The following is a 13,823-nucleotide window of genomic DNA, read 5'->3' on the forward strand; positions in this document are numbered from 1 at the left end:
TAGTAACTTGATCAAGAACACACAAATCCTTAGAAGATTTAAATCAGATAGTCTTGCTCCATAGCCTGCATTCTTAAATACTATACTAAGCTCATTTGACGAGTGTGAGCCATCCATTCATTCACCCATTTATTCCTGGACTCACCTCTCTACCTGCCCTTTCACCCATCCCCCATCCGTCTAGTCATTTGTCCATTTATATATCTTTCCATCACCTACCATCACCATCATCATCATCTCACTATTCTCCCATCTGTTTATCTATCCATCCATCCATCCATTCATCCATCCCACTATCCACCCATATGTTCATTCATTCATTCAGTTATCCATTTTTCCATCCATCCATCCATTCCATTTTCCACCCATCTGTTCATTCATCCATTCAACCATCTATCTATCCACCCATCCACCTACCTACCAATCATTGTATTGGCTGTTTGTCTAGCATGGTTTTTCTGCTTCATCTTGGGGAAGAAGTTTCTCCATCCTGGGGGCCAAGCACATGCTTTCTGAAGCTGGAGACCTCCATGCCCACACAAATGCCTTAACTCATAGCCCTTAGACATATCTGGGCTTCCTCCTGACACTCCTAGTCTGGCCTTCTCCAGAATGCTACTATTTCCCTCAGTGCCATTCTGCTTGTGCACTTTCCTCCCTCTGTAAACTTGCAGAGGGTTTCCCCTTCAAAGTCCTACAAATGTGCAAAGCTTCAGGCTCCTCCACAAACACTCCCAACTTTCTGCAACATTATCACAAATTATTACCCAGCTAACCCCATTCCTTGACTCAGAGATTGAAAGTTTGATTAGTTTGGCATGATTTTACTTTTTCAAGCTATTATAGAGTTTGTGTGATACTTCTAAAAATTATATAAGCAATCCAAAACAGATGTTCACAAAGCATTTTAGAAGGAAACAAATTTTAATAGAAATAGGCCAATTTGATTTGAGATGAATCAATTAAGGAAACAATTTAAATTGTCTATGAAGAAGCAGTATTATAAAGAGGCAATATGGTCTAGCTATTAAGATATTTATTAAGTGCAAAGCAATGAAAGTCGTTTAATTATTTTGCATAGCTTCTGTTATACCCAGATATTGGAAGACAATCTCCCTTTTCAGAAATTTTCACTTCTTATTATGGAAAAATTTAAACATAAAAGTTCTAATATGCAAACATAAACAGTTGAAAATGAACCCACATTTACCTATTACCCATCTTTAACAGTTACCAGCTCTAAGTGTAACCACTTTTCCCCTCTAATATTGTTGGTTTTTTTTTTTCTATGAGTTTCGAGAGCATATCCCTCACTTATTACTTTAATTGGGTCGAAGTTCCATCCTAGAAAATTACGTTGACATTGAAATGTAATAAACATTTGAATGTAATAGTTTACTTTTCCTTTGAAATTTAGCTCTTGTTTTGTAGAGCATTGGAAATTTTCTTTTCTTCTTCTTTTTTTTTTTTAGTTAAAATGTTTCAAACCTATAGTAAAGTTGAGAGAATAATAAATAAACCCTCGTATACCCTTCACCTCATTCACCAGTTATTAGCCTTGAGACTGGCATTTTCTAAGTGTGTTTTCCCATGATAGTACTTGAAGACAGGAGAGATTCTCTTACCTTTGGAGGGTACGTAGATGATAGTACATGGCTTGAAAACCAGATCTCTGTTCACATCCTACCTCCACCATCCCTAGCCCTGCATTGTAGGCCCGTTGCCTCGTACTTAATTCCGCATCTATCAAATGGAGCAGTCATAATGCACATTCTGAGGGGTTATGCCAGGTACATAATGTCACCCTGCTTGGCAGTTGCACCTGTTATCTTGCAGCTCGGGGAGCCAACTAAGGGGACATTGAGCGTCACCGATTCCAGGCAGTTTTGGTCAATGTGGAAGATTTTTATAGTTGAGAGATTTGGTATGGCCTAGTGAATAAGAAAATAAATCTGGGCTGAGAGTGGTTCATGTCCCAGTTCTGCTCTTATCAGCTTGGAACTTAGTTGACTGACTTAATCTCTCAGCCCCATTTTCCTCTCTGTAAAGTGGGGATAGGAGGAATACCTACAACATTGGGTTATTGTCCGGAGAAATGAAATGAAAGCGCCCATGCCCAACAGTTAGTAGCGTCTGCCTCACACATGCCCAGCTAACATTACTAATCATTATTATCATGATAAGCAAGGACACATTAGCAGACTGGGTGGAAAACCCACACTAAATTGGTCTTTAAAAGTCTGATTCCACTTTTGTGCCACGAAAAGAATAATGACCTTCTGGGAACGCTCACAATACAATTTTGAGCTAGGGTAAGCCTTGGGGACTTCCCAGGTGGTCTAGTGGTTAAGACTTTGCCTTCCAATTCAGGGGGTGCAGGTTCGATCCCTGCCTGGGAGTTGAGATCCCACATATCCCAGGGCCAAAAAAACCAAAACATAAAACAGAAGCAATATTGTAACAAATTCAATGGAGATTTTTAAAATGGTCCACACCCAATCTTTAAAAAAGAAAAAGAGTAAGCCTTGGACGGACAGGTAGAAGCAACCAGCCAGGCTTGGCGTCATGCAGTTGTCATGGGAAACAACCACTGTGTGCCTTTGGTTCCTTTCAGTGATCTCTTAAAATAAACCAGCCTTCTTGAAGGCTTCTGGGAGGGTTAGCGTCCTGCCTCCTGGCGCCCCTAGCCAGGACGGACACCTCTATCCTTATGTTGTTCTTGTGACCTGGCAATGATTTGATTTTTTTTTTTCCTTCTCTCTCTCTTTCCTGATTCTCCTCCCACTTCCCAGGTCGAAAGGATTGTAGACAAGAGGAAGAACAAAAAGGGGAAATGGGAGTACCTGATCAGGTGGAAAGGCTACGGGAGCACGGAGGACACTTGGGAGCCCGAGCACCACCTGCTCCACTGTGAGGAGTTCATCGATGAGTTCAACGGGCTGCACCTGGCCAAGGACAAGAGGCTCAAGTCGGGGAAGCAGTCTGGCGCCGCCAAGCTCCTGCGGGACGGCCGAGGACCCTCGGTCGAGAAGCTCCCCCACAGGCCCTCGGATGCTGGCAAGAGCAAAGGGACTTCCCACAAACGGAAGCGGATCAACCCTTCCCTGTCCAAGCCCAAGAAGGGCTATTCGGCCAAGCCCCCCGCGGGCGGGGACCGGGCCGCCAAGACGGTGTCTTACAGGACTACCCCCAGTGGCCTGCAAATCATGCCGCTGAAAAAGGCGCAGAACGGCATGGAAAATGGGGACGCCGGCTCCGAGAAGGACGAGAGGCCCTTTGGAGACGGGTCCCACCAGCCTGACCTGGATCTGAACGACGTGGGCGAGCAGGACCTGGGCGACTGTGACGGGAGCCCCGCGGCGCTGGCGGAAAATGGGCTGGGTACGTGGCTGCTCCTCCTCTCAGATGGGGCTTTGTGGGCAGCCTGGGGAGACACAGGACCCCTGCCCTGGCTCTCTCACCTGGAGCCCTGTGGGCTCAATCCCTTGCCCACACTGGTCTCGGACGCCTATGTAGGTGGGGGAGGTCAAGCCACTGACGCTCTTGTCAAGGCCGGTCCCAGGTCCAGCATCCCCGGCTGCCCTCGGGGATACCCGAGGCCACGGTAGCCGCTCTGGAGGCCCTGCCCTGAGGGCATCTCAGAGTCCTTAACCCCTAGACCCTGAGATTCATGTCCCCGGAGGCCAGTGTCTCTCTGGAGCTCACACACCTTCCAGGGCACTTGCTTTCAATCTCGTCATGAACCCAGCGTCATAGCCCAGAGAGGTGTGTCTGGGCCGGAGTCTCCTTCTCAGACCCAGTTTGGACTTGGGATTCCCCAAACTAGCCCTTACACTGGAGCGTCCTGCCCCCCAATTCTCGCTAACACGCATGATCAGCCCCCTGTCTGCATTGGGTTCCAGAGGCTGCCTGGACCCCACCCTCGGCTCCTTCTTTTTCTTTGTGCCTTCTTGTCCCCTCTTGCAAGTTGCCCAGGAGAGACGCTGGAATCCCCCCTCCCTCTGACCAAGGCCCCACAGGCACAATTGGGGAAGGAGGAGATGGTGACCCAGGTATTTCAAGCTCTCGAGTCTGACATTCCCTCAGTAGTCAGATGGTTTCCTGACTGAGGCCTCAGTGGCCAGGTCTTCCAGGTGAGCTGTCTGCACCTGTTACCTACCTTCCTTCTTTTCTCAGATACCCGTGTGTCCATGTGGTGAATTTTTCTCTTTAGCCGCCAGTACTCCAAGCCTTGGGACGTCAGGAAATCCCTGCACGGGTGTGGACAACCCACGCCCAACACAGTAGGGCCCTCCGATGCCCCGGGTGGAACCAGAGTGCGTGTGGGCATAGGGTGTCAGGAGGCAGGTGGGGCGGGCTGGGAGAGTTCCCGGAAGGATGGGGTGACAAGACACGTGATGGGCATAGTGATGTCAGAGTTCAGGGCGCTCAGAGTGTGCCCAGCTGGGGAGAGCGTCCTCAGGGAACTCTCCCCGGGGGGAATCTGAGCAATCCCAGCTTCCGAGGTCCCTTTTTCTCCAGAGAGAGGAATTTCACCCAAACAGGATTGATTTAGCAGTCTCTGCCCCAGATTGACTCACGTTTCCGTCTGGGGATCCCTGATGCTGACATGACTCTGCCTGCTAGCATATGGAAAAGCTGTTTGTTTTAAAAAATCCATCTCTCGGGGAGGAGTGGGCTCGTGTGAACGAGGCCTGGCACAAACACCGGTGTTTGACGTTCCCGTGACAGTCGCCAGCAGCGGAGGGATTCCCCGTCTCGGGCAGGGGAGCTTGGGCGGCTCCTCGGATGGAGGCCCAGGGGCTTGGCGGTGGCTGCCGGCGCCCTGGCTGGTAGCAGCACCCCCCGCCCCCGCCGCCCTGCTCAGGAGGGGCAGCTCTGAGAGCGGGGTTGGGGGGGCAGCGTCAGGGAGGGCCGTGTGCTGACTCCGGCCGCCAGACCGCAGGGTGGAGGGAAGCTAGGCCTGTGGCGGTTGTGATGAAGGCTTCCTTCTCCTTCAGCACCGCTTTCCAGAGGCGGCGTGGCTGCCAGCTGTGAGCACTCCGTCCTCGGGTCTGGTCGATACCACCTGATTCAGGATGGGGCCCGGTACCCCGCCACCGGGGGAGCCAGAGGACAGGCCTGCCGGCCTTGCTGGTGGCCTTGTTGATGCTGAGTGCCTCTCCGGACCTTTCTTGTTTCTGATCTCTGCTTGGCCTTATTTATTCCCAGTGTTGAACATTCTGTACTCCACTCGGGCCCACGCCTGCACAGAGAGGAGGAAGTCACTTGCCTTTCTCTTGTTTGGTTCTGAGTGTTCCCAAAGGGTCCTTTGGCTTAATCACATCCTATATTGGTGTCCTTCAGGTTCTCATAAGGCTAAGGCGGTGGTCCTCAAATTCATGTGTGTAAGATTCCCTGGCGCTTTGTTAAAAGGCAGGTCCCTTAGAGTCTGATTTCCTAAGTCTGGGGTGGAGCCCAGAAGGTGGTTCTTTAACAAGCACCTCCTGGTGGCTCTCCTGCATTTTGGGGACCTGCTCTGTGGCAAAATGCGGTGGCAGTTACGATTCACATCAGCTGTCAATTTAAATCAACGCAGTACTTTTTTTCTGTTCTTCGCAAGAGTTGGTCACTATGCTAGGTGCTTGGAGGTAAGGAATAAAAACATAGGTGAGGACTGTGCCTTTTGAAACTCAGAGCCTGCTCTCCAGTAAGTCGAAACTGGGTGTCTGTAAGTCGTTGTTGAGAAGACTCCTGAGGCTGATGCACTGGTAGGAATAGCACATTTCTTACATGGATGGTGTGCCTTTCTGTACCTGGGTTGACATCTTCTGTGGTCCTTGGGGTGATAAATGCCCAAGCCCTGGTCAGCCTTTAACACTCTAGTTAGAGATAGCATCATATCCAGGTCTTGGAGTAACTAGGAAGAGGAAAAGACTGAGAATCCTTGCCAGAGAGAGAGAGAGAAAATGCGAGGTTTGGAGTTCTTGGAGAAGACCTGAGACGAGGTTGTGTGGTTCCAGAACTTTCCGGCCAGGGGTCAGAAGTATAGTCAAGCAAAGCGTGATTCCACTTACGTTTTCAGCTGGAGGGATGCCTTGGTGCAGCCAGTGTTCATGCCCACGTGGACCCTGAACGTTCTTCTGCCCCCTCTGCCCCAGTCCCGCCTTCTCTGACCACCTCCACCACTGACCCAGGACCCCAGGGACACAAAGGGGAGGCAGAGGGTTTTCAGCACAGAGGGGCCTCATATTTGCCTGGCAAAAGATGGGGAGATCCTGGCCACGCTTTCTCAGCATTTGTTTTGGGGGAGGGCTGTTGCTTTTTATATGATTTCAACTTCTCTTTGGTGAATTAAGGTTCTGCATACAGAAAAGCAACTTATGTAACACGTTACTCATTTACTGCTGACTTCCCCGATCTGAGCTGTGGGAACAAGTGCTAAATTGGGGCTCCAGCGGGTGGTGCTTTGGTTTCAGACAGCGTTTTTCCCCAGCAATGTTTGTGAAGTACATGCAGGGGCCCAGGACAGCTTTTGCTTCTGGTTCTTTTCCCGTAATGACAAATGGCTCTGTGGTCCAGATACCATCTGCCTCAGTGTCCCTTCGGGAGCTTGTTAAAAATGGTCTCTATGCCCATCAATGAATCTCAGGGGGCGGAGTGTGGATTGTGTCTTTTAAATGCTGACTTTCCACAGCCATGGTGTATACAGCAGTTCTCATGGAAGCGTTTGGTTGTAGTGATGAATGGTTCATAGTCCACGTCCTTTGTTGGTAGATCCAGAATTACTCCTTGAATTTTAAGCTTGTAAGTAGGAATGTGATTTAGTTCTTTAAAGGTTTAAAACCTGAAATAACTTCTCCTTCTTGCTCATACACTCTCTACCAGGCATCTCTCTCTTTCTTTTTCTCTCTCTTTTTTCCTAAAACAAACCTATTTCATCCATACAGAAAAGCTGTTAGATTAGTGAACTCCCCCTGTAGTCTGGTCCAGAATTGGTTAGCACAGTTTCATCAAAATAAGCCAAAGCATTAATTGTGTCTGATTCTCTGAGACCCCATGGACTGTAGCCTACCAGGCTCCTCCTCCTTGCCAGGCTTTTCCAGGCAGGAATACTGGAGTGGGTAGCAATCCCCTTCTCCAGGGGATCTTCCTGACCCAGGATTGAACCCCAGTCTCCTGCATTGCAGGCAGATTCTTTACCACCTAAGCCACCAGGGAAGCCCAAAGCATTAATACTTGACCGGTTCAGATGAACCTTTAACCTGTGGACATGTCCCTGACTCAGAGCCAACACTGAGCCCCAAGCACAACACACAGATGCCCAGTGTTCCCCGAATTTCAGTGAAGCCAATGAGTTTCCGCTGTCGACGCTGCCCCGTGTCCCCGTGTCCCCGTGTTCATGTTCCTCTGACTTTGGGGATCACCGTCCTCGCGTCCGGATAACTGTCTTATTCTGTAGCACAGGCTCTGCATCCCAGACGCTGCCTGATTCAGTGTTTTCAGAACTTTCCCATCACTGAATGAGTCATCCCACACAAACGCACAACATTTGCTGTCTCTTCTCCATTGATCTTGTAAAATTATCTCAGCTTTCACTTCTATCATGTTTGTTTATCTGTCCCTACTCACTCTCTCACCATGATTATCGTCTTTCCTTTTATTGATCCTCGTGGAGTAACTGTGCTTTAAAAGCACTTCAGAACGAAATACGTACAGGGGAAATGCCCGATGACTTTCAAGAACCTTAGGTTCTCAGATGTGGAGCCGGCATCAGAATCCACTGAAGGGTGTGTTAAAACACAATTAAGGTGCCTACCCCTACTGCCTTAGCCGCTGTGGCAGGCAGCCTGAGACTCTGCATTTCTAGAAAGTTCACAGATGCCGCGGCTGGCTCACGGACCCTGCTTTCAGAACCACTGGTCTGGATGAGTAAGCACAGAGATGGCTGGGAATGCCAGCTGGTGGTACCGGGGAGAGCTGAAGCACTTTTGCTCTGGACCTTGAGTTTGCCTTCATGAGAATTCATAAGGTGAAAGTTTGTGAAACAAAGTTGTTAAGTCGAAAGGCTTATTGTGTGGGAACTTCTCTGTCAGGCCTTGGAGTGTATGAAGTCCTTTCTGTGGTCCTCACAGCAGCCCTAAGCGGCAGCTGTTGTTATTCTACCCGTTTTTCAGAGGAGGAGACTGAGGTTACAAGTGCTCAGGTTGGCACTAGGAGAGAAATCCAAGCAGGCCGACTCCAGAGCTAGTCCCTAGATCATCGCTTAACTGGCTCCCAGGCAGTACAAGGCAGTTCCTGATGGCTGATAAAAATATTCCCTGACTGGGGGGCCCTGGAATGTTGGTAGGGCAGAAGCCACTTGGACTCATCCTTGTTGCTTATTGATGGATGGATGTAATCCTTCTAAGCCCAAGAAACTGAGGTTAACTATGTGCCATTCAATTTGAAGGGCTTCCCTGGTAGTTCAGCTGTGAAGAGTCCACCGGCCAATACCTGAGACGTGGGTTTGATCGCTGAGTTGGGAAGATCCGCTGGAGAAGGAAATGGCAACCCACCCCAGTGTTCTTGCCTGAGAAAGCCGTAGACAGAGGAGCCTGATGGGCCACAGTGCATGGGGTCACAAAGAATCAGACACGATTTAGTGGCTAAAGGACAACAACAGCAACAACTTTCCATTTCAAACCTGGGAGTAAGTGGTTAATTTCTTAAAAAAGATACAGCTTAAGCAAACAGGCTCACAGATGACTAGAAAACCTGAATAAGGGCAATGACTTTTAAATTCCAGTATTAAAGCAGTCGTTCCACGTCCCTCACAAAAAGAGAGAAGGCACACAGGACTCGGGTGGCTTTACAGGCAAGCCTACCCAATATTCTAGAACAGAAGCATCTCTCTCATACCCGAATGGTTTCAGAGAAAACAGAAAAAGAGGAAACACCCCAGCTCTTTTGATGAGGCCGGCATAACCTGGATTTCCAAACCAGACAAGGAAGGGAGGAACAAGGACAGTTAGAGGCCAGTTTCACTTAAGGATATAATGATAAAAGTCCTGAATAATGCCCCCCACCCTAGGCTTGGTACGGTTCCCTCATACTTCCTCAAAATTGTGACTGTTCCAGAAAGTCCTCACTCCATGCCCTGAACTCGACCCCAGTTCATGACCTTTAGAATCACCACTGCTTCTGGAGGTGCCCAGCTTGTCCCCGGAAGAGGTCCCGAGTGTCAGAGGCAGTGGCCCCGAGCCATCTCGGTGAATCACAGGAGGTCCGAATAGGGTGTCCTACACACGGGCCTCTTGTGAAGGCAGGTATCCATTTTCCTGGGCACAGCTGTTCCTTTAACACACTACAGACACCCACTCCCAGGCCAACAGACTTTGACTTTGACTAGCCTTGTTATTTTCACAAGAGTGGGTCATTTTCCAGACGTATAGCAGCCACCAAAGCCTAAGGGGTTCCTACATTTTGTCTTTCAAAGCGTGGCAAGTGAGCAACTTGTGCGAATGAATGAACTTAAAACCCTTTTATGGGTAATGTGTGCAGACCCGTCCAACTTGGCCACTGCCTCTGAGTGGAAAGTGCCTGACTGTGATGGAAAATCTGACTGTCAGCTTGACCCATGGCAGATCCAAGGGGGAAATTGACTCTCCCGGTTGGCTCCCCAATCCCGGATTTGATTTTGGCATCCAGAGGAGACCGATGGAATCTTGACCACTGTCAAGACTTGGAAATCGACTAATCACTTTCACTGCCAGCTCAGATATTGTTTTCCTCTCTCAACCACCTCAAAAAAAAGTCCTTAGGAATTGTTTCCAAGTCCTATTTACCAGTGGTGAACCAAAGAGGGTGGGGTGGGGAGTGGAAGTCCCCCGCCGCTCCGCCAGGCACAAGCTGTGAGGGGTACCTTGTCTGCAAAGGGTCTCAAAACGGTGATAAAATTCGGTTTGCAGATGTTGGTGAAAAGCTAGTTCTCCCCCCCTCCCCCACTGGGTGGACCCCCAGGGACCAGGGCTCCAGTTCCACCCATCCCCCAACTGGCCCTACAAAGACCATCCTGATGATGCAGTGCAGGGCTCTGCAGTAGCAGAAGCCTCACCGTTTGTGTTTGATGAGTGTCATTTAATCCCCTCATTGGCTCCCTGACTTAGCAACTGGACAACATAGCAACATAACAAGCTTAGCTATGATCAGTCTTGCTTATAGATGGGGAAACTGAGGCTCGGAGGGGTGGAGACCCGGAGTGCCAGGGGGAGGGGCTGGGTGGGGCCTTAGCGTCTGGCAATGCTGAAGCCCTCAGAGGTCTGTGACCCGTTATTACGAAAAGGCATTACAGGGATTTAGGTTCAAACCAGCAAGCTTCTCCAGGGTCCTAGGGCAGTGTTCTGGCCAGCATCCCTGGGCCTTCCTACGAGACATCGTCAGTGGTTCCAAAGATGCTGGCTCAGCATTCCAGGGGGATGGAATTGTCAGTCCCACACAAGGATTTTCCGCTAGGCTTAATTTTTTTTTTTTAAAACTTATTGGAGTATGGTTGATTTGCCATGTTGTGTTAGTATCAGGTATACAACAAAGTAATTCAGTAATACGTATGCACATATTCATTCTTTTTCATGTCCTTTTCCCACATAGGTTGTTACCGAATATTGAATATAGAGTTCCTTGTGCTATAGAATAGGTTCTTGTTGATTATCTCTTTTATATATAGTAGTGTGTGTACGTTAATCCCAGGCTCCTGATTTATTCCTCCCTCCACATTTCCCCTTTGGTAACTGTAAATTTGTCTTTGACCTCTGTAAGTCTGTTTCTGTTTTATAAATAAGTTCATTTATGTCTTTTTTTTTTTTTAAAACCTCTATTCTTTATAGTAAAACACACATGCATATATACTCACAGCTCTTCTAGGGAATTCCCTTAATTATCAAAGTTCATTTCAGGGCTAGAAGAATTGCAGAAAATGAAAGTTAACAGTGTCCATCAGCTGATGAAAGGGTAAACAAAACTTTTTATATTCAGACAGTGAAATGTTATTCACTGTTATAAAAGGGAATGAAGCGCTGACACAGGCTACAATGTGGATGATTCTTGAGAACACGATGCTGAGTGAAAGGAGCCGGTCACAGAAGACCACTTACTGTAGGACTGTCTATTTGATAGGTCCAGAACAGGCAAATCTATAGAGACAGAAGGCAAATTCGTGGTTGCCAGAGGTTGGGGGAATGAAAGGAAGGGGAAATGCCTGCTGATGGGTACAGGGCTTCTTTTGGGGGTGATCCACATGTTCTCAAATTCGATTGTAGTGATGGTTGTGCAACTCTGCAAGTAAACTTAGGAATCACTAAATTGTATACTTTGGATGGGTGAACTTTATAGTATGTAAATGATAACAAAGGGCCAGTGCTGACCATGTGCCTGGGAGCCCTGAGTGCTGTCTCCAGGGACGTCCCCCTTTCCCGCCCCAGGAAACTGAGGCTAAAGCATGCGTCTCAGGCATGTCCCGGTGCGGCAGGAGGTGGAGCTGCAGTGCGGCCGCAGTGTGACTCCCAGACCCCGGATCCCACCTGTGAAATCCAGGTGATCTTAGTGGGTCAACAGCCCGTGTGATTTTCCTGCAGCTGCTGTAACACTCTGGGTGGTTTAAAGCAACACACATTTACACTCTTGGAGTCCTGGACGTCCGAAGTCTACAGTGAGTTGGCAGGGCTGTGTTCCTAGGGGGCTCTCCGGGAGGATCAGTTTCCTTGTCTTCGTCAGTTTCCAGAGGTTGCCCGCATTCCTTGGCTCATGGCCCCGCATCTCTCTGACCTCTGCTTCCGCTGTCACGTCTCCTCTGCCTCTCCCGCCTCTCTCTCATAAGGATCCTTGTGGTGATATCGGGTCTGTCTGGTGTGATCTAGGATGGTCTCCTCTGACAAAGTTCCTTTGGCGACATCAGGTCACGTATCCCGGGGTTCTGGGCATGAGGATGGGGACATCTTTGGGGGTGCATTATCCAGCAGACCACTCGCACATAGGAGAGTCTAGAGGGAAGACAGTCGAGACATGTGGGTTTATATTCCTGTATGGGCAGAAGCCAGCTGGTAACAAGGAAGCATGACTTTTGTCCTCTGGGTTAGACAATACGTATAAATGGAATCATCTGCCTGGTGTGGACTTGTGAACAACTGGTGGGGACTGGACTTGGCTTAAGTTTCCTTGTTGATTTTAGAGATGGAAGGCCAGCTGCGGCTCCCACAGGAAAGGAGGCACTTTCCAAATTCCACGACGCCTCTCCACGTGGCACATCTCACATCCGCGTTTATTTTAGAGGAGCTGACTCAAGCCCTCCAAAGACTGGAGCCTTACTAGTGATGACGATAACAGCAGCAGCATCAATAACAGATACTTAAGATGTCCTTGCTGTGGGTTGGGTGTTGCGCTAAGGATTGTCCATGTGATAGTTCAGCCAATCCTGACAACTCTGTGAAGCAGGTTGTCTTTTTCATCTCTAGTTTACAGGTGAGGAAACTGACCCTTTAGGAAGTTAGGACTCCCCAGAAGGTAACATGCCAGAGTCAGATTTCTGACCCCTGCTTTTTGCTTTTCTTTTTTTTAAACATTTATTTACTTGGCTGCTTTGCTTTTTAGTTGCAGTGCCTGTGAATTCTTAGTTACAGCATGTGGGATCTAGTTCCCTGACCGCGGACTGAACCAGGGACCCCTGCATTGGAGTGTGTGATCTTAGTAACTGGACTACAGGGAAGTCCGCTGACCCAGCTTTTTACTTTTGAGATTCAGGGCTTTTTAAAACTACTTCCTCACACTGTCTTGCTGTGTGATATCTAACTTTCTTCCCAGGCCCTAATCACACAGTGGAAAAAAGCCTGTTCTGCTCATGTGTCTGTCTGTGCACGCATGCAGACATCCATGTGTATATGTTTGTGTCTGTGTGTATGGAAGACATTTTGTATGACAACATTTGCATCTTGATTTTTCTATTCAACATAGCATATGCCTATTTCCATATGGGGCAGGTCTTCATGTTTATAATTTTAGTCATGCTATTATATATATAAGAAAATGTACATCTGATCTAGTGTCCTGTCGTCAGACACAGGTTGGGTCTAAACTTCCATGGAGTCGCAAAGAGTCAGACATGACTGAGCGACTGAACTGAAAACTTCTTTGGTTTTGTCTTGCTTTATTTCTGAATTGTTTTCTTAGAATGAATTCCCAGAGGCATTTATTCTAAGATTGTACTGGTGATTTTGCCCCTCTCCCCAGTAAACAAAGGAACCAACGAGGTAATGATTTTTAGTTTTGCCCTTGTCTTGTCAGCATTATTTGTGGGAACAAAAAAGAGGAACTTCAGTGTCTCTCTGATTTGCATTTCTTACCTCATCACTGAGGCCGAGTCTTTTCTGCACATGCTCATTGAGTCTTTGGGCTTGTCTGCTCTTGTCTTTGAACCTGGGGAGAAAGTAGACTCATACAGAGGGGTGGTAGACTGGGGAGGAGGTGGGCTTGTGTTGAGGGGAAGACTCAGGGAGACTTCTGAAGGCTGGCGGAGCCAGGGCAGGAGATGCCGGGATGCTCGGGGACCCAACCCTAGTTATAATTACAGGACCAGTTGATTTGGCCGGGGGTGGGGGGGTCATGAAAGGAAGGACTGATCCTACTTTTCTGATTGAGGGTTTCCTGATGACTTTCTGATCCTGTATTATGGATGAACTGCCAGAAAAGACCGAAATAGCAAAATCTCCTCCTGGCTTATATGTCAGCAGTAAAAGTGAAGAAGGGAATTGACCACCCTCCGCTGCAGTCACGTGTCCACTTCTGGCTGCCCAGCCCAGCACCCTCCCCAGTGC

General features: G+C 48.4%; 1 protein-coding gene across 1 annotated transcript in view; it reads left to right on the plus strand.

Moving 5' to 3' along the window:
* CDYL2 (chromodomain Y like 2) overlaps window positions 1–13,823 on the plus strand; it is a 161,906-nt gene that overhangs the window by 103,019 nt on the left and 45,064 nt on the right. The window contains exon 2 of the mRNA XM_043435235.1: window positions 2,793–3,381. Within this exon, the coding sequence (XP_043291170.1) occupies window positions 2,793–3,381 (589 nt within the window). The remainder of the gene's footprint in view (window positions 1–2,792; window positions 3,382–13,823) is intronic.

This window comes from Cervus canadensis, chromosome 18 (assembly GCF_019320065.1).
Source record: "Cervus canadensis isolate Bull #8, Minnesota chromosome 18, ASM1932006v1, whole genome shotgun sequence".
Taxonomy (NCBI): domain Eukaryota; kingdom Metazoa; phylum Chordata; class Mammalia; order Artiodactyla; family Cervidae; genus Cervus; species Cervus canadensis.